We start from the raw sequence: 27712 nt of genomic DNA, 5'->3' as shown, positions 1-27712 counted from the left end.
CTAAATGAAATTCTAAATTAAACACATACCAAAGTAGAACTCAGGAACACCAAAAACAATTATTCACAAAATTGTATTCAAATTCATGTGCAAATAGTCTAAGTATTAGTAATTATTAAATAGTCTGTGCTATGTTTTTAGTAGCACTTTGCTGCCTGGTTGTTTTCGCTGCTCCACAAGTTCAGCATTGAGGGACATCAGCTGCGTCAGGAAGCTCATGGAGGGCTTGATGTGTCGCACCTTTATAACCTGATCGATGGCTTCCTCCACCATCATGTCATGATGGATCACCAGATATGCCAGCAAAAGTGTAGGTGAGTGGCTGACACCATCACTGCAGTGAATGAACACCTTATCTGTGGAAATAAAAACAGAAACAGTCTAAAAAAATGTCTTCCCTAAAAATTGGTCACTGCAGAACACTTGATAAAAGATCTTACTGTCTGGGTTCCTCAGGGCCTTGTGGATGAATTTGGCAGCTGGTAAAAAGTACCTGCCCATGTTCAAGCCATCTCTGTGTGTTGTAGGCAAGCCACGATATTTTATGTTCATGCCTCTGTAATATTTCTTCCCTGTATTAATCTTTCCATTCAGGTCTTTCGCTTTTGGCATTCCCATCAAGACCCTCAACTTCTTCTTCACTGCTGCTGCGTTTAAGATGTGGGTAATACCCATCTCTTTGAGTTTGGTTCGGTCTCTTGCGGTCTCTCTGCACAAGAACACAACAATCTAGATTAGTCTTTCAGTAAAGAGGTAGAAATACAGTTGTGTTTGCTTCCATGCTCCTGCGTTACTTTATTGCTTTATCACATGGTTTATATTAGTCTTTAAGAGTTCCAGACTTACTCATTTCCCAAGAAGATGTTGGGCCAGACCTCAGTGACAGGTGTCTCAGATGGTGTATGTTCCTCCAAACGTTTTTTCAGCTGAGAAATATTTTGAGGAATATAATTCTCTAAGACTGAAAGCTCTGTCACAAGAGGTTCTTGCTCGGGAGCGCTTGCTTCTGGGATACACGGAGGCTCTGGAACAGCTGGATCCTTCTGAGGCTGTGCTGAGATCCCAAAAAGCTTTTTGAAGAACATACTCATTTTATTGATCTTCCTCACTTTGACATATTCTGAAAAAGAAGAAGACAATCTGTTATTAGAAACATACTTAACCACAATTTATACATTAATCCTTTGTCTGACTTAAACTCAAACTCAAATGCTCTGTTCACATTCACCTGTTGGGATGTCCTCCTCAGGGGTTTCAGGAGAAACAGCAGTGTCTCCCTGATCGTTCCCACTGCTGCTCCCTAACACTTCCGCTGAAGGCCCTTCTGGATCGGTCAGGTCTTCAGACACCATCATTTGGCTCCTCGGCTCTGAGGTGGCATCACTGATGTCAACCACCAAACATTCTGGGGATGCAGGTTCCGGTCCAGAACTGTTCAGGATAGACCATTCCTCAGGATCCAGTCCAGGTTCCATAAGCTCAGATGTTGAGGACAAAGGTTCAGATTTTGGTCCAAGAACACTTGCATCTGGGACACAAAGTGACTCTGAAACATCTGGATCTGGCTGTTCTGAGATCTCAAAACGCTTTTGGAAGAACGCACTAATTGTCTTCCTCACTTTGGCATATTCTAAAAAATTAAAGAAAACAATATGTTATTAGAGACATCTCTAATAGAAAGCTGCTTGGTTTGAAATGTTTGAAAGGGTTCAGCACGTACATGTACTCTGTTGATATTTACCTATTGCGATGTCCTCGTGACAGATATCAAAAGAAGCAACCATGCCACCCTGACCGATCTCACTGCTGCTTCCTACACCTTTACACAGGACCTCGGAAACAGCCAGATCAGTTTTGGGCTTTGCTGAGTTCCCAGTCCGGAAGAACTCACTAATGGTCCTCCTCACTTTGGCAAAGTCTGTAAAATAAAAAATTATTGGAAACATCACTAACCACAGATTAATCATTGATAAAGTGTGGTCCCATTTACTGTTGCTCGGCAAAATTGGGTGAGCCAAAAAAAAATATCCAATAGAAAGCTGCTTGTTTTGAAACAGGTTCAACACGCGTTTGTACCAAACAAATGCAGTGGGGTTTTTTATCCACTGCACATGTAGACAATCTGTGTGTGGAATGTAATTTGTGTGAGCTGTGCTTACAATGAACCATTTTTGTTGTGACAGCACCTTTAGTCCAACAATTTATTGTTATTATTATTATTTTTTTTTACAACTCAATATAATTTTGCATTTCAATGTCTTTGCAGATATTTACCTATTGGGATGTCCTCCTCAGAGACTTCAGATGAAGCATCCATGTCTCCCTGACCGATCTCACTGCTCCTTCCTGCCTCCTCACACAGCGACTCGGAAACAGCCGGATCAGTCTTAGACTGTGATGAGATCCCAGTTCGGAAGAACTCACTCATTGTCTTTCTCACTTTGGCAAATTCTGTAATAGAAGAGCAATATGCTATTAGAAACACTTCTAACCATTGATTAAAACATGAATAATTAACATGCGGTCACAGTTATTGTTGCTCGCCAAAATCAACATTTCCAATGCAGGTTTAGCTCATTTTTCCAGTTGATCACTGGAATTTCCCATTTACAACAAAGACATGCAGCAGAAAGTGTTCTTGAGCAGTACTGATTTAATAATAAGCTATTTTATGTTGTTTTCGCCCTGCTGTAACGAAAACATATTTAACCATAACATCTTCTGTGTGCACAATGGACCTTTTTATTGCCAGTGAAATTTTGCTCTATATAAAATACAAGTGCACATTTCGTCTGACATTCTTATTTGGACCTCATTGCAATGTTGCATTTCAACTGCTCTGTTGACATTTACCTGTTGGGATGTTCTCCTCAGAAGTTTCAGGAGAAACATCCATGCCTTCCTGATCAGTCTCACTGATGCTTCCCTCCACTTTTGTGGAAGGCCCCAGTGGATCGGTCAGTTCTTCAAACACCAGCAATACAGACTCTGAGATAGCATCGTTGATGTCAGCTTCCAGCTGCACATCTTTCTCCTCACAGGAGACTTCTTCCAGCTGCACATGTATGTTTTCTCGTTTATAGCAACTGAAATGGTCATAGATGGCACTGGTGATCTCTGACTCCACATCTTTGTCATCTGATGCCCAGAAACTATCAGTGCAGTAGAAGACGCCATTGACATAAACCTCCACAAGCACTTCTCTCAGTTCTGAAGACATGGTATCTGGTGTTTTGGATCTGATACTGTCAGTTCAAACGTTATCTGTTAATGTCAGATGTAGAGTTGTCAAATTGTATTTGAAACACACTGTGAGTACAGACTGAACCTATAAACTGTAATTATAAACACGCCGACTATAGACTCTTTCTGCATGGACAGTGTTTGAACGATCTGTTTTGGTAGACTTTCACTCAGACTCGCGTTTCTGCTCAGAAAACCATCAAAGTGAAGAGATTCTGTTAGTGACGTCATAAAAGTTACGAGTCTTTGCCGTTCCACTGTTGCCATAGAAACAGTAGCTTTCGATCACAGTCACGTGGGCGATATAATAGCGATATCGTTTCTGTCGCGACTATTTGCAAATTATGTTTTAAAATATGCACATGCACTTTTATTCGTGTAATTAATGTCGAATGTGCGTTTCGTAGTGAGTCAGGATTTGCAAAATGACCATATTTGAGAAAAAAAGAGTAGTTTGCAATGCATCACAGAATAGGATTACAGGATTACTGTCGGCCGTTAAACATTTTCTATGCTAAAATATTCGTCAAATATTCAATGTTTATCGCTCCTTCCAGTTCCTCACTCTTTCAACAAAACTGACGCTTCGGGATTCTGTTCTGTTCTGTGATTTGACTGGCTCTGAGTCATTTATAATCGATGAGCGCTGTGACATTCGATAATAATCTCAAATCAGTTATTTTGTTCTCACGTTACATTACTGTTTTGAAAATAGAAATAAAGAATATTAGTATGAATCCTTCACATTGAAAGTACTTTCAGTCTATGAAGATTTTCTACCTTTATCAAAAACATTATCCTAACTTTAAAAGGGTATAGCACTTTTACCACTACAATGCTCAACACGTTCATTGTATAGGATTTATTTATTCGTATTGTTTATTTATGAAGCTGTTTTATTGCAGTATTTTACACAAATATACTAAGTACAAAATTATTTTTGAAGCTGTAAATAAAACAAATTCGATTTCATTCGATTGTGTGTGTGTGTGTGTGTAAAATGAGCACATATATTTAAATAAAGTATTATATTTTATATGATTTATGTATACCGATACACATACAGTTCAATATCTATGTCTCGTAACTTTGAACGCTCATCTGATTTCAGTTGTGTTTTTGTTTATTTTGGTGACATATTAAATAAAGTCTTCCCATCTGCCTGCACCTGAGTCTTGACCTCTTGCGATCCGTGACACTACGTCCTTAATAACATTGGATGAAAAGTTTAGAGCCCTACTGATGATTGTGTCCACCTTTGTGTGTGGGTCCATGTACATGCTGAATCGACATGTAAAAAAAAGCCTCAAGTCCAAATATTCATTTATCACCAATTAACTGTTTGCCAAACACTTCCTGCTTCGATTTCCAGATCTGAATTAAAAAAAATCTCAAACATGCTCCGAAATACCGATCTGAATCAACCGAGTCGCCAACAGGCTCCGAAGTGCCGATCTGAATCAACCGAGTCGCGAACAGGCTCCGAAGTGCCGATCTGAATCAACCGAGTCGCGAACAGGCTCCGAAGTGCCGATCAGAATTAACCGAGTCGCCATAAGGCTTCGAATTGCCGATCTGAATCAACCGAGTCGCGAACAGGCTCCGAAGTGCCGATCTGAATCAACCGAGTCGCGAACAGGCTCCGAAGTGCCGATCTGAATCAACCGAGTCGCGAACAGACTCCGAAATCCCGATCTGAATCAACCGAGTCGCGAACAGGCTACGAATTGCCGATCTGAAAACTTCGACCAAAGAATGTAAAAAATAACTCTATTTCTCTAATAACTCTAACAGCTCTACAACTCTATGAAAGACTCAGATCACGTATCTAAAAATAAATCGCTATAGTAAAAGAGAAATAATAAGAGGAGTGAAGTTTCTGACGCACTGCTGCGTGTCTCCACCCCTCACACGCGCGTTTACAGCACTAAATTAATCATCTTTGCTAATTATTATACATTTACTTCATTGTCAGCTTCAGCTACTTCATTTATTATTGTTCAATAAACTGTTTGAAACAAAAAAAGGTTGTATTTCTGTAATAATTCTAAATTATCAAAATAAAATATATAAAATTTCAGCATCATTCCTCCAGTCTTCAGTGTGACATGATCTTTAGAAATCATGAAAATATGATGATTTATTATTAGAACTATTAATAGTTGTGCTACCAAATAATATTTTGGAATCTGCAATACTTTTTTCAGGATTCTTCGATGTATAATTTAATTTAACTTTTATTATTAGAATTATCAACAGTTTTGCTGATAAATATTATTTTGGAATCTGTGATACTTTTTTCAGGATTCTTTGATGAATAAAAAGTTAAAATTATTGTTATTATCAACCGAGTCGCGAACAGGATCCGAAGTGCCGATTTGAATCAACCGAGTCGCGAACAGGCTCCGAAGTGCCAATCTGAATCAACCGAGTCGCCATAAGGCTTCGAAGTGCCGATCTGAATCAACCGAGTCGCGAACAGGCTCCGAAGTGCCGATCTGAATCAACCGAGTCGCGAACAGGCTCCGAAGTGCCGATCTGAATTAACCGAGTCGCGAACAGGCTCCGAAGTGCCGGTCTGAATCAACCGAGTCGCGAACAGGCTCCGAAGTCCCGATCTGAATCAACCAAGTCGCGAACAGGCTCCGAAGTCCCGATCTGAATCAACCGAGTCGCGAACAGGCTCCGAATTGCCGATCTGAAAACTTCGACCAAAGAATGTAAAAAATAACTCTATTTCTCTAATAACTCTAAAACTCTATGAAAGACTCAGATCACGTATCTAAAAATAAATCGCTATAGTAAAAGAGAAATAATAAGAGGAGTGAAGTTTCCATTCTGCTGTGTTTGGTCCTAATGCGCGTCTGACGCTCCGCGGCGCGTCTCCGCCCCTCACACGCGCGTTTACAGCGCTAAATTAATCATCTTTGCTAATTATTATACATTTACTTCATTGTCAGCTTCAGGTACTTCATTTATTATTGTTCAATGAACTGTTTAAAACAAAAAAAAGGTTGTATTTCAGTAATAATTCTAAATTATCAAAATAAAAAATATAAAATAATGGTTTCTATTTTAATATCCTTTAAAATATAATCTATTTCATCTGATCTTCACCAGTAAGAACAAAGTATTTTAAAGTTTGTGGTTTTACAGAACATCAGTTATGTATGAAATGATAATAAGGCCTGAAGTTAGGAAGAACATTTGAAGGAAAATATAATTATATTTTCATAATGATTTTTTCCTTCTCGAATCTTGTCTGGGGTGTAAAAACACCCCTGGCCAAACGGGTTGCATCTCTTCCCCTCTTTGATAATTACTGTAGTTACCATGTTCTGAACATCACATCCTTTCTTTTCTCCCCAGATGTAATCTATCTATCTATCTATCTATCTATCTATCTATCTATATATATATATATATATGTATATAGATATATAGGTGGTTGAATAAAAATATTTGGACATTATTTATAAAAATTACCTCAAGTTAGCACCAGCAAGTTTAGCTAGACATTTAGCATCAGCTACAATATTTTCTTATTTTCAGTACGGTTATGAATAAACATTCATGTCTGTCTAACGTTACTCGTCTAGTTAATCCAAAAATTTTAACGTTACTGTTGATAAATATAAAAACAGACGTGATGGAAGCATTTTAATAAAACTGTTAATATTACGGCAGCGGGGAATTTGGACATGCATGAGTTATTTTATTTAATCTGTGTTAGTTTAAGGTTATTTTATTTTATTTTTTAACCTAAAATACAGAGACGCTGATTGATGTGTCTGCATCGTCTGCACTCGAGCATTTCAGTGGGCTTAAACAGATCAATCTTTACAGCGGATTTAGTTCCCAAACAACTGACAATTTTGACCTAAATATGATTTTCAGTTACAATAATTAATCCTAAATTTCGACATTACTAACTTACTTTTAGCAACATCAGACGCACGCGCGCTCACAAGATCTCCCGGTTCTTACTTCTGGAGACTCGCACTAAACGGTTCATTTGAATCAGTGAGTGGTCGACTCAGAACAGCTGCAATCGGATCATTCTAATTTGTAATGTAGTGAAGTTAAAAGTACGATCTTATGCTTTGGAATGTAGTGAAGTAAAAGTAAGTTACTCAAAATAAAACTACTCCAGTAGAGTATAGATACTTGAAAAATGTAGTACAGTAACGAAGTAAAGCTACTCCGTTACTGTCCACCACCAATCGATCTTTCAGTATAAAGAGCCTGAAAGTTTTTGCACTTTTTTGGAAGAAGGTCATATATGTTTATGGTTTTACAAAAGCAACAAATCTGCAAGTACAGTATTTTGGCATATAATGTATATCGTGGGGGGTTTTTTTATTCAAGAGACAGAAAAATCATAGGAGTTAGAACGTGCCTTGCAAACAATATCAAGTTATATGAATAATATTGGTGGAAATATGTATTAATATGATTCTGGATTGTATCAGAGTACTTGTTTATATCGCCATGATATTTTAATATTATTCATTGTTGTGCCTTATTTTATTAATATTCAGGTTTGATCAAATAAAATACCAGTTTAACCATTTTTTTTCTAAATGAATCAAACTTTTATTAAAGTAGTCATAAAAACAGCCTCAGGTGATAATCTACAATATATTCTCTTCTTCTTTTTTTTTTTTTTTTTGTAAATATATTTATACTGAACAGAAATGCGTACTAATGGCTAGTCATGTTGTATTTTAACTGTAAATACTAAGAATAAACAAACATCCTGGGTACTGCTTCTAAATGAAATTCTAAATTAAACACATACCAAAGTAGAACTCAGGAACACCAAAAACAATTATTCACAAAATTGTATTCAAATTCATGTGCAAATAGTCTAAGTATTAGTAATTATTAAATAGTCTGTGCTATGTTTTTAGTAGCACTTTGCTGCCTGGTTGTTTTCGCTGCTCCACAAGTTCAGCATTGAGGGACATCAGCTGCGTCAGGAAGCTCATGGAGGGCTTGATGTGTCGCACCTTTATAACCTGATCGATGGCTTCCTCCACCATCATGTCATGATGGATCACCAGATATGCCAGCAAAAGTGTAGGTGAGTGGCTGACACCATCACTGCAGTGAATGAACACCTTATCTGTGGAAATAAAAACAGAAACAGTCTAAAAAAATGTCTTCCCTAAAAATTGGTCACTGCAGAACACTTGATAAAAGATCTTACTGTCTGGGTTCCTCAGGGCCTTGTGGATGAATTTGGCAGCTGGTAAAAAGTACCTGCCCATGTTCAAGCCATCTCTGTGTGTTGTAGGCAAGCCACGATATTTTATGTTCATGCCTCTGTAATATTTCTTCCCTGTATTAATCTTTCCATTCAGGTCTTTCGCTTTTGGCATTCCCATCAAGACCCTCAACTTCTTCTTCACTGCTGCTGCGTTTAAGATGTGGGTAATACCCATCTCTTTGAGTTTGGTTCGGTCTCTTGCGGTCTCTCTGCACAAGAACACAACAATCTAGATTAGTCTTTCAGTAAAGAGGTAGAAATACAGTTGTGTTTGCTTCCATGCTCCTGCGTTACTTTATTGCTTTATCAGATGGTTTATATTAGTCTTTAAGAGTTCCAGACTTACTCATTTCCCAAGAAGATGTTGGGCCAGACCTCAGTGACAGGTGTCTCAGATGGTGTATGTTCCTCCAAACGTTTTTTCAGCTGAGAAATATTTTGAGGAATATAATTCTCTAAGACTGAAAGCTCTGTCACAAGAGGTTCTTGCTCGGGAGCGCTTGCTTCTGGGATACACGGAGGCTCTGGAACAGCTGGATCCTTCTGAGGCTGTGCTGAGATCCCAAAAAGCTTTTTGAAGAACATACTCATTTTATTGATCTTCCTCACTTTGACATATTCTGAAAAAGAAGAAGACAATCTGTTATTAGAAACATACTTAACCACAATTTATACATTAATCCTTTGTCTGACTTAAACTCAAACTCAAATGCTCTGTTCACATTCACCTGTTGGGATGTCCTCCTCAGGGGTTTCAGGAGAAACAGCAGTGTCTCCCTGATCGTTCCCACTGCTGCTCCCTAACACTTCCGCTGAAGGCCCTTCTGGATCGGTCAGGTCTTCAGACACCATCATTTGGCTCCTCGGCTCTGAGGTGGCATCACTGATGTCAACCACCAAACATTCTGGGGATGCAGGTTCCGGTCCAGAACTGTTCAGGATAGACCATTCCTCAGGATCCAGTCCAGGTTCCATAAGCTCAGATGTTGAGGACAAAGGTTCAGATTTTGGTCCAAGAACACTTGCATCTGGGACACAAAGTGACTCTGAAACATCTGGATCTGGCTGTTCTGAGATCTCAAAACGCTTTTGGAAGAACGCACTAATTGTCTTCCTCACTTTGGCATATTCTAAAAAATTAAAGAAAACAATATGTTATTAGAGACATCTCTAATAGAAAGCTGCTTGGTTTGAAATGTTTGAAAGGGTTCAGCACGTACATGTACTCTGTTGATATTTACCTATTGCGATGTCCTCGTGACAGATATCAAAAGAAGCAACCATGCCACCCTGACCGATCTCACTGCTGCTTCCTACACCTTTACACAGGACCTCGGAAACAGCCAGATCAGTTTTGGGCTTTGCTGAGTTCCCAGTCCGGAAGAACTCACTAATGGTCCTCCTCACTTTGGCAAAGTCTGTAAAATAAAAAATTATTGGAAACATCACTAACCACAGATTAATCATTGATAAAGTGTGGTCCCATTTACTGTTGCTCGGCAAAATTGGGTGAGCCAAAAAAAAATATCCAATAGAAAGCTGCTTGTTTTGAAACAGGTTCAACACGCGTTTGTACCAAACAAATGCAGTGGGGTTTTTTATCCACTGCACATGTAGACAATCTGTGTGTGGAATGTAATTTGTGTGAGCTGTGCTTACAATGAACCATTTTTGTTGTGACAGCACCTTTAGTCCAACAATTTATTGTTATTATTATTATTTTTTTTTACAACTCAATATAATTTTGCATTTCAATGTCTTTGCAGATATTTACCTATTGGGATGTCCTCCTCAGAGACTTCAGATGAAGCATCCATGTCTCCCTGACCGATCTCACTGCTCCTTCCTGCCTCCTCACACAGCGACTCGGAAACAGCCGGATCAGTCTTAGACTGTGATGAGATCCCAGTTCGGAAGAACTCACTCATTGTCTTTCTCACTTTGGCAAATTCTGTAATAGAAGAGCAATATGCTATTAGAAACACTTCTAACCATTGATTAAAACATGAATAATTAACATGCGGTCACAGTTATTGTTGCTCGCCAAAATCAACATTTCCAATGCAGGTTTAGCTCATTTTTCCAGTTGATCACTGGAATTTCCCATTTACAACAAAGACATGCAGCAGAAAGTGTTCTTGAGCAGTACTGATTTAATAATAAGCTATTTTATGTTGTTTTCGCCCTGCTGTAACGAAAACATATTTAACCATAACATCTTCTGTGTGCACAATGGACCTTTTTATTGCCAGTGAAATTTTGCTCTATATAAAATACAAGTGCACATTTCGTCTGACATTCTTATTTGGACCTCATTGCAATGTTGCATTTCAACTGCTCTGTTGACATTTACCTGTTGGGATGTTCTCCTCAGAAGTTTCAGGAGAAACATCCATGCCTTCCTGATCAGTCTCACTGATGCTTCCCTCCACTTTTGTGGAAGGCCCCAGTGGATCGGTCAGTTCTTCAAACACCAGCAATACAGACTCTGAGATAGCATCGTTGATGTCAGCTTCCAGCTGCACATCTTTCTCCTCACAGGAGACTTCTTCCAGCTGCACATGTATGTTTTCTCGTTTATAGCAACTGAAATGGTCATAGATGGCACTGGTGATCTCTGAATCCACATCTTTGTCATCTGATGCCCAGAAACTATCAGTGCAGTAGAAGACGCCATTGACATAAACCTCCACAAGCACTTCTCTCAGTTCAGAAGACATGGTATCTGGTGTTTTGGATCTGATACTGTCAGTTCAAACGTTATCTGTTAATGTCAGATGTAGAGTTGTCAAATTGTATTTGAAACACACTGTGAGTACAGACTGAACCTATAAACTGTAATTATAAACACGCCGACTATAGACTCTTTCTGCATGGACAGTGTTTGAACGATCTGTTTTGGTAGACTTTCACTCAGACTCGCGTTTCTGCTCAGAAAACCATCAAAGTGAAGAGATTCTGTTAGTGACGTCATAAAAGTTACGAGTCTTTGCCGTTCCACTGTTGCCATAGAAACAGTAGCTTTCGATCACAGTCACGTGGGCGATATAATAGCGATATCGTTTCTGTCGCGACTATTTGCAAATTATGTTTTAAAATATGCACATGCACTTTTATTCGTGTAATTAATGTCGAATGTACGTTTCTTATACTGTAGTGAGTCAGTTTGCACGCATCAAAAGTGCGGCTGCAAGTAGTCATCAGTACTCCACTCATTGTTGGGAATTTCATATGGATCCAAACCGTTAATAGTGCCGATTTTGTCTACATACCAGTCTCTGGCATCCATATTTAGCGTATCCCTATAAATCCCACAACCTTTTTGCGATTTTAACATATTTTTCTTTCTCCCAACTCTGCTTCTTCTCATTCAGCTTGTTGTGTGTTTACATTCGCGAGGCAATCAACATGGCCGCCACGTCCCAGAATGCAATGCGGTGCCCAACATTTCTATGCTAAAATATACATAAAATATTCAATGTTTATCGCTACTTCCAGTTCCTTACTCTTTCAACATAACTGATGCTTCGCTATTCTGTTCTGAATGGTAAACTACACCTTCTTTGATTTGATTGGCTCTGAGTAATTTGAAATCGCAGATGAGCGCTGTGGCATTCATAATATTCTCAAATCAGTTATTTTGTTCTCACGTTATATTACTGTTTTGAAAATAGAAACAAACAATAGTGGTATGAATCCCTTTATAGTACTTTTACCACTACAATGGTCAACACTTTCATTGTATAGGATTTATTTATTTGTATTGTTTATTTATGACGCTGTTTCATTGCAGTTTTTTAAACAAATATACTAGGTACAGAGTACAAAATTGTTTTTGAAGTTGTAAATGAAACAAATTAGATTTCAGTCTTAGTACTTCAAAATTTCACGTTTAATTCAATGTATTAATAATAATATTTATTTGTAATTACATGTGAAATTTACTAGCAATTTCTAAATGTTTTTTTTTTTCAGTATAATTTTGATTTGCAATTATTTATATGACACAAAGTAATCACTTTTAATATTAAACAGTACGCACAGCGTAAACAAAAGCGACAGCCCTTAAGATGCACTCAATGCCTGAATTCGCTCGCTCAGGTGAGCTTCAGTATGTCTTTCATCTTTAATTTCCTGCTCAAATAAAATGACATGAAATATCCCAGCTGTTCCAGATGATATCCCTCTCGTGCTTCTCTCTTCAGGCGCGTTTGATTAAACCTATCTTCTGTCCCTGAAGCCTGTGGTGGTGAGGACAATGCCCATCAGAACCATCAGCCACAGGGAGGCTGAGAGGAGTCGGTTGCTAGGAGACCATCAAATTCCACACTCTTCTTTGAAGAAGCTGCTGTTGATGATGCATTCCTGGGATAACTGGAATAAACAGACATGAAAGTGAAGCACTAATGATTTACAACCACAGATGTGTCGTGAGTAATCATTCACTCACCAACTCATATTCTCAATCAATCAAACGTGTAATATCACTGGTGAGCTGCCAGATTTGCAAAAGTCAATGTTACCATTGCATCTTATAGTCACTTATTACAGGTTCAGTCTTATTACAGAGTTACCTGAGGTTAAGAGTCTTGATTAACCCTATAAAGCCTGCTGTATCATTTGATACTCACATTTCTAAATATCATCAAAATATCATCATAATTAAACTTTGCCTGAAAACCTGTTGTACACTCTACAATGAACCTTCTTTTATCTGTTTTTTATATATTTAGTAAGTAAAACGCATTTAGTATGATTGTAAGAACATCCAGCTTCTGCTTGTATTGGAATTGTGCTGTGAATATAAGGATTTTGAGTAAACACAATAACTTTCTTATTAGCCTATTAGTAATATTTTATGATGAATGCTTACTTAACATGCCCACGCTGCTAGTGAGATGTTGTGCACATATTGTAGTTCATTTATAATGAATTTTTTGCACCCCTCATGATGCTTAACAATCACAATGTCATGTTGCTGTGTGTTGAAATGAATTGAATTGAATTGACAGGGAAGTCGTGGCCTAATGGTTAGAGGGTTGGACTCCCCGAAGGGTTGTGGGTTCTAGTCTCGGGCTGGACAGAATTGTGGGTGGGGGTAGTACATGTACAGTTCTCTCTCCACCTTCAATACCATGACTTAGGTGCCTTTGAGCAAAGCATCGAACCCCCAACTGGCTCCCCGGGCGCCGCAGCATAAATGGCTGCCCACTGCTCCGGGTGTGTGCTCACAGTGTGTGTGTGTGTGTGTTCACTGCTCTGTGTGTGTGTGCATTTCGGATGGGTTAAATGCAGAGCACAAATTCTGAGTATGGGTCACCATACTTGGCTGAATGTCACTTCACTTCACTCACTCACTTCACTTTAAAATGCTAGGCATAAAGACTCAAAGATTTATTACTGTCTATAAATATTTATTGCCTGGAATTTAGTGCTGTGCTTCCTACTTGCCAGTCTGCACCGCAGTTTCCGAAGGGATTTAAATTTGCCCTGCAATGAGTTAAAAATGACAATAAACCTCAGTTTGACTAAGTAATTGCCTACAGGTAAGAATTCTGTTGCAACACCTTTGCAGAACTCCCTTCTTAGATATCCTTTGGTCCAAAGTCTTCAGGGGTTTCGTGCAATGCATTAATTCTAAGCTCAGTGTTTACCCTGCTAAAAAGACCAGTTTTAACCAGCTGGATGATTTGTTGGTTTAGTCTGTGTCTTCAGTCTGACAAGACCACAAATCCCTTTTAAAACCATTAAATGCAGGCCAGGGGCCTGAATGCAAAACTGGGGTTTGCAGTGGTGCATAAGGGTGCATGTATGGAAGCATATGGGTAGCATTATTCAATTTGGGATGTAATATGCAAAATGACAATGCAATATGTAAAATGGCAATGCATTTCTGTATTTACATTTACATTTTCCAATACATTTGTGCAACGTTTGGTGCAAAATGAAAATGAAAATTAAATTACATAAGTTTAATTTGCCATTTCATACACCAGTTTTAACATGGAAAATGAATATTAATTTTAACGCTTTATAAGTTGCAAAATTAAAATGAAAATGTATTACAGAAATTATTAGATATGTCTAACATGTTCAAGCAAAAACTGTGGCAAAATGATCATTTAAATGCTATTTTTCTTAAATGCATTAACACTCACAGTCAAGACACTTACGATTGCATTTTCATTCAATGACCCGCAATGAATGTATGGAGCCAGAAGAGTCTCAATAAAGATAAATGCACACACTACAGTCACATATGCACACATAGGATTCATACATGCACACACATAATTCGTAAATACACACACAGGATACACGAATGCACACAAAATTCACAAATGCACACACAAAATTTAAAAAGCACAGAAGATTCACAAATGCATACAAAATTCAGAAATGCACACAAAATTCAGAAATACACACACAATTTAGAAATGCAAACAACATTTACAAATGCACTCAAGATTCACAAATGCACAGGACAAGATTCAAAAATGTATTTCTGATGCACACACACATATATCTTGATTTACAAACTGCTTGCGGTCTGTGAACTTCACTGCATTTGTGTGTGAATTTTGAGACTCCCCTGACTTGGCTCGACACACAAATGCCTTTTTTTAAACAGGGAATGATCTGCAACCAATCAGATATCTCCCTTGTTTTAGCCAATCACAAGAATGCACCCCACGTGGGGGATTGTTTACTTATAAGCCAATCAGCGAACGACTCACTTTCCTCACGCAGCGAACGACTCACTTTCCTCAGCGAACGACTCACTTACCTCACACAGCCGGCGACTCACTTTGCGCAGCGAACGACTCACTTTCCTCACGAGTCACGCAGCGAACGACTCACTTTCCTCACCCAGCGAGCGACTCACTTTCCGAAGCGAACGACAGCCGGAGACCCACTTTTCGCAGCCAGAGAGCCACTTTCCTCTCGCAGCGGACCACTGACTCTCTCTTCATGTAGGGACTGAATATTATAATTAAAGTGACTTCTATATTGCATCCAAAAGAATATTTAGATATATTTAAATATTCAAAAAGGTTTAAACATTTTTTTTTTTTTACTTTCATTAAAATATTTCAATAAAATGAAATAATTGCAAATTTATGAATCCATGGTTAACTTTTTTTTCTGCAGTCACTGGGCTATATGTATTGAGACATTTTTAAATTTATATTTAGTAAAAAATAATAAAAAAATAAACCTGAATTGTAATCTAAACATCTGTATTTTCATACAATTTAATACAATTGCTGTGTGAACAGGTTCATGTGATTGGCTTATAAGTAAACAATCCCCCCACATGGGGTGCATTCTTGTGATTGGCTAAAAGAAGGGAGATATCTGATTGGTTGCTGATCATTCCCTGTTTAAAAAAAAGCATTTGTGTGTCGAGCCAAGTCAGGGGAGTCTCAAAATTCACACACAAATGCAGTGAAGTTCACAGACCGCAAGCAGTTTGTGAATCAAGATATATGTGTGTGTGCATCAGAAATACATTTCTGAATCTTGTCCTGTGCATTTGTGAATCTTGAGTGCATTTGTAAATGTTGTTTGCATTTCTGAATTGTGTGTGTATTTCTGATTTTTGTGTGCATTTCTGAATTTTGTATGCATTTGTGAATCTTCTGTGCTTTTTAAATTTTGTGTGTGCATTTGTGAATTTTTTGCGCATTTGTGCATCTTGTGTGTGTATTTATGAATCATGTGTGTGCATGTATGAATCCTATGTGTGCATATGTGACTGTAGTGTGTGCATTTATCTTTATTGAGACTCTTCTGGCTCCATATGAATGTAGCAAAATTCAAAGTGCACACTGAAAATGGATTCCGAGCCGATCACATCTCCGCCCCCTCCCGCCCTGTCAATCACTGCGTGAACAAGGTGGGGCTTACAGAAGGTCAAGAGACTCAAGTGAGAGAAAATGGACAAGACAGATGGTCCGTGTACATTTTGATCATTTCAGTTTATGGCTTCAATATTTCATTCGCACTTGTGGGCGGAGCTGAAACGTTGCTTTCATCTGATTGGTCGAATCGCTCCGCTTTCAGCTCTGTCTTTTTATTCTTTCAGGCAGAATAAGAGTCAGTGCGAGTGAAGCACTGTAATGTCTGAAACCACCGCTCACTGTTAATTAGCATAATGTTTGAATCAGATGTAGCTGGGCACATAATTTGTGCTGCTGAGACCTGCAAGAGACCCCGTTTAATTATTGTATGAATATTGTCCCACGCAAATAGTTCTGTCTCCTTGGATAACAGTGAAGTGGAAATAAATATAGTTAAATTTATGAAATAAAATTAAATAGGATTTTTTGGGAAGGTAAGTCTGGCCAGTTATACAAGCAACACGAGTCGGACGAGTCTGAAGATCTGAGCTGAATTGGGTGAAACATTTAAGTTCTAGTCTGTGTCAATTACTCTCATAATAAATAATAATAATAATGTTAACTGTATTTTTCGGTATAAGTTGCATCAGTCCAAAAATACGTCATGACGAGGAAAAAAACATATATAAGTCGCATTTATTCAGGACCAAGAGAAAACATTACCGTCTACAGCCGCGAGAGGGCGCTCTGGGGTAGGCTACAGGAGCCAATAATATGTTCCTGCACAACCGGAGGCTGCAGATTCAGGAACGCAGATCTGGGCCGCAGTTCTAGGACCCTAGTTTTTCCTGACAGCGCCACCTACCGTACTGGACGATATAGCGATGGCTGCAGTTTCAGGACCGCAGTTCTAGTACCCTGTTGGTTTAGTTTGCAGTCACGTTACTTTGTATATAGCATCAATATATTAATCTCAGTAGTATTTGTTTTAAAAGGTGATTTTTGATTCAAAATGCAGCAGAGGTTAATTACTAAGTGTGCTTTGAGTCACAATTTTAAATTTAAACATGAATTTACACAAAATATAAATGAAATATAAATTTTGTAAAATTGATGTAGATCAATTTTAAAACAATTGTAAAAAATTAAGAACCTTAATTTTGACTGAAGAACCTTCAGTCAGAAGTCTTAGTCTCTTGAATTATACAGTATATTGATTCACTTCCTTAAGGTAAATTAGCTCATTATCAGGTAAGTTAAAGTTGGAATCCGCGTATAGAGTCACTAAATTACTGCCAATATTTTAAAAGTTGTTGAGAGGCAAGACAAGACACAAGAATGATTCAAGAATGTTTATTCATATACATATATGTATATATATATATACTCGATATATATATATATATATATATATATATATATATACAGTCTGTACTCGATGGCGCCGCGCATGGCTGCTTCAGTGCTTGGCTCTCCAGTGTTTGTACTGTTTTTGTTCTTTTTCCTGTTTTTTGTTTAACAAACACTATCAGTTTCACCAGGGATGAACTGCTGAACATTCGGCAGAACACACCACAAGATCTTTTACCAGATTTAAATTATTCAGACGTTTTACTGAACGTTGTTATCGGAGGAGCGGCGGCGCTGATCAAGCGCTTCAGGACGCGCAGACGGGGGAAGCGAGCGGGAGCGCTCGTCAGACTCAGGAAGCGCGGATTTCGAACGCCGTTGCCTAGCATCCATCTGGCAAATCTCCGCTCTCTACCTAACAAAACAGACGAACTGCTTCTGCTCTCTCGGACAAATAAGGATTTCTCTCACTCTGCTGCTCTGTGTTTCACGGAAACCTGGCTGAATGACGCCATACCGGACAGCGCGCTCCATCTGCCGGGCTTTCAGCTGTTCAGAGCGGATCGCGAATCAGAATCCACGGGGAAATCGCGCGGCGGCGGGACATGCTTTTACATCAATGAGCGGTGGTGTAGAGATGTAACTGTGTTAAAGAAGATGTGCTGTCCTGATCTAGAAATGCAGTTTGTCAACTGCAAGCCGTTCTATTCGCCGCGGGAGTTTCACTCGTTCATTCTGGTTAGTGTTTACATCCATCCGCAAGCGCACGTGAGCTCAGCTTTACAGAAACTTGCTGATCAGATTACAGAGACAGAACAACAACACCCGGACTCTGTTTTAATCATTCTGGGGGACTTTAATAAAGCCAATCTCTCCCGTGAACTGCCAAAATACAGACAGCATGTTACATGTCCCACCAGAGACAGTAATATATTGGATCACTGCTACACCACAATAAAGGACGCATATCACTCTGTTCCACGAGCAGCTTTGGGAAATTCTGATCACTGTCTGATTCATCTTATACCATCCTACAAACAGAAACTTAAATCTGCTAAACCTGTAGTAAGGACTGTGAAGAGATGGACCAGCGAAACGGAGCAGGATTTACAATCTTGTTTTGACCTCACTGATTGGAGTGTTTTTGAAGCTGCTACCACCGATCTGGACGAACTCACAGAGACTGTAACATCCTATATTAGTTTCTGTGAGGATGTTTGCATTCCTACCAGGACTTATTTAACTTTCAACAACGATAAGCCATGGTTTACAGTAAAACTCAGACATCTTCGTCAGGCCAAAGAGGATGCCTACAGAAATGGGGACAGGGTCTTGTACAATCAGGCCAGGAACACACTGAACAAAGAGATCAGAGCGGCTAAAAAGACCTACGCTAAAAAGTTGGAAGACCAGTTTTCTTCCAACGACTCAACTTCAGTTTGGAGAGGACTGAGGGCCATCACAAACTACAAGACACCATCCCCTTGCACTGAGGCTAATCAACGGCTTGCTAACGACCTGAATGAGTTTTATTGCAGATTTGAAACTCCCCAACACCCATTCTGACCATCTCCCTGCACAACCATTAACACCTCCTGCAATCCCCCGTTCCACACCTACTGCTCTTCAAATCTGTGAAGATGATGTGCGCCAGGTCTTCAAGAAGAACAAAAGAAGAAAAGCACCAGGCCCAGATGGTGTTACACCAGCCTGTCTGAAAATCTGTGCTGACCAGCTGGCCCCCATCTTTTCACAGATATTCAACAGATCCCTGGAGTTGTGTGAAGTACCTTCCTGCTTCAAACACTCCACCATCATCCCCATCCCAAAGAAACCCAAGATAACAGGACTTAACGACTACAGACCTGTGGCTCTAACGTCTGTCGTCATGAAGTCGTTTGAAAAACTGGTTCTGGGTTATCTGAAGGACATCACTGGACCCATACTGGACCCCCTGCAGTTTGCTTACCGAGCAAACAGGTCCGTGGATGATGCAATCAACATAGGATTGCACTTCATCCTGCAACATCTGGACAAAACAGGGACTTATGTGAGGATCCTGTTTGTGGACTTTAGTTCGGCTTTCAACACCATCATCCCAACAACCCTCCAGACCAAACTGACCCAGCTCTCTGTTCCTAGCTCTATCTGTCGGTGGATCACCAGCTTTCTGACAGATAGGCAACAGTTAGTGAGACTGGGGAAATTCACATCAAACAGCTGCTCCACCAACACTGGCGCCCCTCAGGGATGTGTTCTCTCCCCTCTGCTCTTCTCCCTTTACACCAACGACTGCACCTCTAAAGACCCCTCTGTCAAGCTCCTGAAGTTGCAGATGACACTACAGTCATCGGCCTCATCCAGGACGGTGATGAGTCTGCTTACAGACAAGAGGTTGAGCAGCTGGCTTTCTGGTGCAGTCTTAACAACCTGGAGCTGAACACGCTCAAAACAGTGGAGATGATCGTGGACTTCAGGAGAAACCCCCCTGCACTTTCCCCACTCACCATCATGAACAGCCCTGTGACTGCAGTGGAGTCATTCAGATTCCTGGGAACCACCATCTCTCAGGACCTGAAGTGGGACAATCACATTGACTCCATTGTAAAAAAGGCCCAACAAAGGTTGTATTTCCTTCGCCAGCTGAGGAAGTTTAACTTGCCACAGGAGCTGCTGAAACAGTTCTACTCAGCCGTCACTGAGTCTGTACTGTGTACTTCTATAACTGTCTGGTTTGGCTCAGCAACAAAATCAGACATCAGAAGACTACAGAGAACTGTTCGGACTGCTGAAAGGATTATTGGTGCTCCCCTGCCCACCCTTCAAGAACTGTATACATCCAGAGTGAGGAAAAGGGCTCATAAAATCACTCTGGATCCCTCACATCCAAGTCACCCCATTTTTGAACTTTTGCCATCTGGCCGGCGTCTCAGAGCCGCAAACACCAGAACAGCAAGGCACAAGAACAGTTTCTTCCCCCAGGCAATCTACCTCATGAACAGTTAAATGTTCCCCACTTATGCTTATGCAAACAAAAGTGCAACATCCTTATATTTATTTGTTACCCCTCCATCCTAGTACATCCCTGCATCTTTTTCAGTCCTATCCCATTATCATTTATAGCACAATTGTTATACACTTATTTATTTGGCTACATTTTTTTTTTTTTTTTTCTGTGTGTTGGTGTCTCTGTGTACTTTAAGCTTATGTCACTAAAACAAATTCCTTGTATGCGCAAACATACTTGGCAATAAAGCTCTTTCTGATTCTGATTCTGATTCTGATTATATATATATATATATAAAGTACAGACCAAAAGTTTGGACACGCCTCCTCGTTCAAAGAGTTTTCTTTATTTTCATGATTATGAAAATTGTAGAGTCACACTGAAGGCATCAAGAAGGAGAGTGATGGGGTGCTGTGCCAGATGACCTGGCCTCCACAGTCACCGGACCTGAACCCAATCGAGATGGTTTAGGGGTGAGCTGGACCGCAGACTGAAGGCAAAAGGTCCAACAAGTGCTAAGCATCTCTCGGGGAACTCCTTCAAGACTGTTGGAAGACCATTTCAGGTGACTACCTCTTGAAGCTCATCAAGAGAATGCCAAGAGTGTGCAAAGCAGTAATCAAAGCAAAAGGTGGCTACTTTGAAGAATCTAGAATATGACATATTTTCAGTTGTTTCACACTTTTTTGTTATGTATATAATTCCATATATAATTTTACATGTGTTAATATGTAATGTGTAATATGTAATATGTTTTGATGCCTTCAGTGTGAATCTAAAATTTTCATAGTCATGAAAATAAAGAAAACTCTTTGAATAGTAAGGTGTGTCCAAACTTTTGGTCTGTCCTGTATATATATGTCATTTTTGCGACAACATCACAACGGCACCAAAGTTAACCCCTTTTCCCTTTTCCATCATTTGCTGCATGGATAGAATGGCTGTAGGCTTCAACTCTAGAGAAAGAGAGCGAGAGACAGAGAGAGATAAACAAGAAACATTTGTTTAACATATTCAACTGGATTATATATATATATATGAAAAGAGAAAGTCCTTGCAGCATATGGTGCATCTCTTCAATTCGGGCAAGGATCTCCCTTTTTGGATTGTTATATGTATCTTGGAAAAGAGAGAGTGTACTTGTTAGAATATTTTGAGATCATGAAAATATCCCTAATGCCTTTTTTAATCATCTGTCCTACAATGAGCCTAATCGAATCCATAAAATCACTTCATATTGGCCATGCAGAACATGACAGAAACTAACACATGATAGCAATGTATATGTGGAGCAGACCTGCAGATTAGGCCAAATTGAAACAAGCTATTAAAATTGCCAAATGCCTCATTTATCATTGCAAAACAAGGCCAAAACAACAGGCTAACACATACTGCAACTAGGCAGTCAGTGCAGTTTAATTATGAAATATATTTTATACACAAATATGGTAAAACAACGACTATTAAGCCAGTGTTCACACTAATACATTAAGCTGCAGGTAAATCTTACAAACCTTACGTCAACCATGCTCTTGTCATCTGATAAGTTTAATTAATGTGCATGCTAGATTCACTTACAATACTTCGTCATTAAAACACAACAAGGATTTATGAAATCATGGCCACGAATTAACGTCCTAGTAATTAATAAAACTAGCTCACAAATTCTTACTTTGGTGGGAATTAATTATTAATTCATATGTAGCAGTTCTCACTATGTAAACTTTGCACCGTTTGAACGTTATAAAATAAAACTTAATTAAATATCGGTACTCACCGTCTGATTGCTGTCCACGTCGTCCATCTTTAATTAGTGTTGATCCAGTACGGTAGGTGGCGCTGTAACAAAAAAACTAGGGTCCTAAAGCTGCGGTCACAGAATTGCGGTCCTGAAACTGCACCCTCCGGTTGTGCAGGAATACCCTTCTCACAGGAGCACTGAGCAGCATAGAGCTAATTTTACTATTTTAATTTAGAAATTTAACTATATTAATTTTTACAATTATTTATTAATGTCACACACACACATACCTAGTGCCTTATGACTTAAAAGATGAGAGTGGTAAATGTTACAGACATGGAACTGTTCAGTCTATTATTGATTTTTATTTCCACTTCACTTTTATCCAAAGAGAGGGAACTATTTGCACTGTATTTATCAGTGGGACAATATTCATATAATACTACAACCTAGAAATAATTTGCAGGTCTCGACAGCACGAATTATGTGCACAGCTACATCTGATTCAAACATTATGCTAATTAACAGTGAGCGGTGGTTTCAGACATTACAGTGCTTCACTCGCACTGACTCTTATTCTGCCTGAAAGAATAAAAAGACCGAGCTGAAGGCGGAGCGATTCGACCAATCGGATGAAAGCAGCGTTTCAGCTCCGCCCACAAGTGTGAATGAAATATTGAAGCCACTTGAATCCTCTTCTTGAGATTTGAGTCGCTGACCTTCTGTAAGCCCCGCCTTGTTCACGCAGTGATTGACAGGGCGGGAGGGGGCAGAGATGTGATCTGCTCGGAATCCATTTTCAGTGTGCACTTTGAATTTTGCTACATTCATTGCGGGTCATTGAATGAAAATGCAATCGTAAGTGTCTTGACTGTGAGTGTTAATGCATTTAAGAAAAATAGCATTTAAATGATCATTTTGCCACAGTTTTTGCTTGAACATGTTAGACATATCTAATCATTTCTGTAATACATTTTCATTTTAATTTTGCAACTTATAAAGCGTTAAAATTAATATTCATTTTACATATCAAAACTGGTGTAGGAAACGCCAAATGAAAATTATGTAATTTAATTTTCATTTTAATTTTGCACCAAACGTTGCACAAATGTATTGGAAAATGTAAATGTAAATACAGAAACGCATTGCCATTTTACATATTGCATTGTCATTTTGCATATTACATCCCAAATTGAATAATGCTACCCATATGCTTCCATATGCATGAGGGAGGGGCCCAACTTTGTTGAAATCATTCTGTGAAAATCTTTAATAAAATATAGTGTATAAAAGTAATATAAGGGCCCGTCCATACATTAAGATTTTGTATCGTATTGCGTTTTGGAAACCAAGGTTTATTCACATGCTCCAAGTCATCTTCTCCGTTTTTGGTGTATCTCTGTGGCTGACATACTGGTCTGGCATGTATATTACATCATTTTGAGTCGTTTTCAATGGTTTCATGTGTAAGCAGATATGTCTTGAGACGAAGCCATGTTTATGGATTTTTGTTTAGTTTTTTTTTTTAGAACGAGGAAGCAAAAAGATTGGATAGGGAAAACTCTGGCTTCATGTGGATGAGCCCTAAAAGAAAAGAAACATGTCATAACTTTAACTACACAAAATAGATCACTGGACTTTCTACTTGACCTCCAGACCAAGACAGCTGCCGGCCATAATTACTACCTCCATCTGATTGGTGTATAGTGGGAGGAAAGAGTCTATAAGTAATTGAAGGTCGTCAGCACTGCAGTTGATGTACTGATTTTAATGACCAACTTTGTGATTTATGTTCTTTAGCTACGCACTGCAGCTGAGGGGTATAAATGCATTCCTACATTCCTGATATTTGATGCTATAATTCCTGGACAACCAACAGAAAGCTTTCTAGAAAAGCAATATTCATACTTATTAAATGCAGACCAGTGTGATTCAACAGGCTTTTATACACACACACACACACACACACACACACACACACATGCGGTCAGAACTTAGTTAATGTGATCAAAGAAGGCTGTGAAACTAAATCTGCATTGTTAATCCTTTTGATCTTTTATTTAAAAATAAATAAATAAATCACAAAAATCAAACCTTTCATTGGAGAATAAGAATTTAAAATGGGGGGGAAATATCATTATGAATTTTTTTTTTTTCTAATACACATTGGACAAAATTAACGGTACCCTTTTATTCAATACTTTTTTTAAAACTCCATTTGGCATAAAAACAGCTTTTAGTTTTCTCCTATAACCCCTGATGAGGTTAGAGAACACCTGACAAGAGATCAGAGACAGCTCCTTCATCCAGAATCTCTCCAGACCCTTTAGATTCCCAGCAACATGCTGGTGCTTCTTTTCTTCAGTTCACCTCACTCCGTGTCTGTAGGGTTCAGGTCAGGGAACTGGAATGGTCATAGCACAAGCTTGGTTTTGTGCCCAATTACCCATTTGTGTGTTGTTTTTTAAGGTTTGTTTTTGAATTATTGTCCTGTTGGAAGATCCAAACATGGCCCATTATAAGAATTCTAACAGAAAAATTGTTTTAGATTTTTTTTTAATCTGTTGGTATTTGATAGAATCCATGATGTCATGTGTCTAAACAAGGACCTCCAGCAGAAATATAGGCCCACAACATCAAAAATACAGCTGTATATTTCATTGTACACATGAGGTACTTTTTATCCCTGTGTGCACCAATCCCATCTTGAGTGGTTGCTGCTAAAAATCAAAAAATGTTGTTATATCTGACCTTAGAAGCCCGTCCCATTTGAAGTTCCAGTCATGTTTGATAACATAATATGCTCTGGATTGTTATTATTATTATTATTTTTTAGTTGTTCTGACCCTGAGACTTAACTATTTTCTGCAATTCTCCAGCTGTGCTCCTTGGAGAGTCTTTAGCCCTCAAACTCTCCTTCTCACCGTGCATTAGGACGATATAGACACACGTCCTCTTCCAGGCAGATTTGTAACATTTTCTGTTCATTTGTTTTGTTAATTTGTTAATTTAATTCTGTTAATGTCTCTAAATTATTGCCCTGATGGTGGAAATGGGGATTTTTATTAACTCTTTTCTTAAAGTCACTTTCTAATTTGTGAAGCTCATATATATTCTTTAAAATATATTCTTTGGTTTTTCTCATTGTGATGGATGATTAAGGGAATTTGGCCTTTGTTTTCCCTTCTATTCATATTCCTGTGAAACAGGGAAGCCATGGCTGGATAACTTTATGTTCAGAATCACCCTGGTGGACTCAAAATTGTAAATATGAATGGGAATATGCGTATTTTACTTATAAGAATTTCTAGGGTTACTAATAATTGTGTCAAATGTGTATTTGAGAAAAACATGTATTTCTTAATGCTACTTTCCCCCATATTCAATTGTTTTAGTTTAATGAAAGGTTCGATTTTTGTGAAAAAAAAAAAAAAAATTAAAGGATTACCAATGCAGGTTTATATTCACAGCCTTCTTTGATCACATCTCTCGCGCGCTCTCTCTCTCTCTCTCTCTCTCTCTATATATATATATATATGTATGTATGTATATACTATATATGAAGGTCATATTACAATAGTCTTGCAAACTCCTTTATCTTCTTTTATTTTTCAGATTTTACGAAAAGAAAATGAATAGATGAATAGACTAGTCTAAGGCCCCTTTTTACTTTTTAAATCTAAAATCTATTCTAAAATATTAATCATTATACATTATTGTAATTGTTAACATTTAAAATGTAATTACAATTTGTGAAAATCGTAATGTTTAATTGTTTATGCAAATTATGGCTGCAGTTTTGGTGTGATTTTCACCAGAATAAACAATTTTTCCTCTACCTAAGTCACCCCCCCCCCCCCCCCCCAAATCAGTGTACTTGGTTACTAAGGAGACTGAGAAGGAATTAGAGAAAACATTATTTTGCATCATCACTCAAGCAGTACATTTGTGAAATGATGCATAGTGATAAATATGTATTTAGAATACATTATATGCTACCTATGAAATCAGCCGTATCCATTTCATTCCAAATGGTGTTTTAAGTGTCATTTCACAAAAAAAAAATAAATAAATAAAGACGTTGTAGATGTAGGTTTTAAGAGTTTGTCAAAAGGTCCACAGAACCAAAAATGTCCTTCAAGCTGTGAATGACGGACTGCAAAATGGACATTAAAACGTTCAGTTTGTGTGGTTCATTTTATTTTATCGTGAACATTCAAAACCGGCTGCTCATTTATTCCAGGCTTCAGACATAGATTGAGTTGAGGTTGAATAACAGGAAATTCACCCGCTGCTCGTCATAATGAAATTCTAGCACCATTGCAGGTTTAAACAAGTATACTTCTTTCTCACTATGTGCAACTTTGCAAAGTGAATCTCTCTTTTTATTTCCATCTTTCTGTCATTCATTTCTCCTAAGTTCACTCTGACTTTCTCCATTTGATCTTTCAGACTGAGTGTTTCTACATTACGTCCTCTTTCTCTATGCTTTCACAGCCATTCCCAGTTCTTACAGTCATTTTCCTCCGATGGATTCACCTGCTCCCGCTGAGATTTGATTGACAGGCTCTTAAGTTCAGATGTTGCCGACTAAACGCCCCGTCCCTCTGCGAGCTTCGCTTTGAAGGCATCTGCATCTGTAGAGTATAGAAAGTACACAGAAATGTAAAAGAACTCATTGCAAAGTTTCCGGCACGGTGCAGGTTTATGTAACAGATTTGGGTACAAATCTAATTCACTCCCCCAACAGCACACAAAGAAACATTATCTGTTAATCTTCCTGCAGAGGAAAAACTTTAAAAGTGATTCTGAGGGCAAACGGGCATTTATTTGAGAATTACATTTTTTTTTGTGTGCCTCAAACAATGCAGCTGTGCGTCAATCTAATCAACACACGGATCTCGTTAATAATCCCCCTTGCTCTTAACGAGAAATCTTGAACAATGGTTATTGTAAAACTTATGGGACGAGTGTCTCATCATAAGCCTTTATGGTCCCGCAGGAGGAATTTGTTTTATCTGTGTATATTCATTTTTAAACAATAACCACAAATTCCCACAGGAAAGAGAAATCACAAATGAGATCTCTTAATATTTCTTCAACACAGCATTTCTACAATTCAATCTTCAATTTTGCTCTTGAGTAAAAAATGCCAGTAATCTTAGGTGTGTCTACAGAGTTTCAGAAAATAATGTCTCAAGCTGTACTCGGATTTGCCAATATACCAATGTTTTAATACGAAGGCAAACATTTCT

General features: G+C 38.5%; 1 protein-coding gene across 1 annotated transcript; it reads right to left on the bottom strand.

The window, feature by feature from the left end:
• Nucleotides 1-54: 54 nt before the first annotated feature.
• LOC113040863 (uncharacterized) lies at nucleotides 55-11235 on the bottom strand. Its single transcript, XM_026199065.1, has 14 exons — nucleotides 10869-11235; nucleotides 10290-10466; nucleotides 9757-9933; nucleotides 9244-9645; nucleotides 8862-9135; nucleotides 8456-8724; nucleotides 8146-8371; nucleotides 2854-3251; nucleotides 2275-2451; nucleotides 1742-1918; nucleotides 1229-1630; nucleotides 847-1120; nucleotides 441-709; nucleotides 55-356 (listed from the first exon to the last, which is right to left on the bottom strand). The coding sequence occupies exons 1-14, from the start codon at nucleotides 11233-11235 to the stop codon at nucleotides 130-132; spliced, it is 3816 nt and encodes a 1271-aa protein (XP_026054850.1). The 3' UTR covers nucleotides 55-129.
• Between the last annotated feature and the right edge of the window lie 16477 nt (nucleotides 11236-27712).

The sequence above is a fragment of the Carassius auratus genome, chromosome 23 (assembly GCF_003368295.1).
Source record: "Carassius auratus strain Wakin chromosome 23, ASM336829v1, whole genome shotgun sequence".
NCBI classification, from domain to species: domain Eukaryota; kingdom Metazoa; phylum Chordata; class Actinopteri; order Cypriniformes; family Cyprinidae; genus Carassius; species Carassius auratus.
The sequence above is the reverse complement of the archived record's forward strand: the minus strand, read 5'-3'. Positions and strand labels throughout refer to the sequence as shown.

Bases quoted from the DNA above. Each gene is read 5' to 3' on its own strand.
- LOC113040863 (XM_026199065.1), bottom strand. From the start codon at position 11,235: ATGTCTTCTGAACTGAGAGAAGTGCTTGTGGAGGTTTATGTCAATGGC. The intron at 9,646-9,756 runs GTAAATATCAAC...TTAATTTTTTAG, and splicing joins TCACGAGGACATCGCAATAG to AATATGCCAAAGTGAGGAAG. The intron at 710-846 runs GTAAGTCTGGAA...GTTCTTGTGCAG, and splicing joins AACATCTTCTTGGGAAATGA to AGAGACCGCAAGAGACCGAA.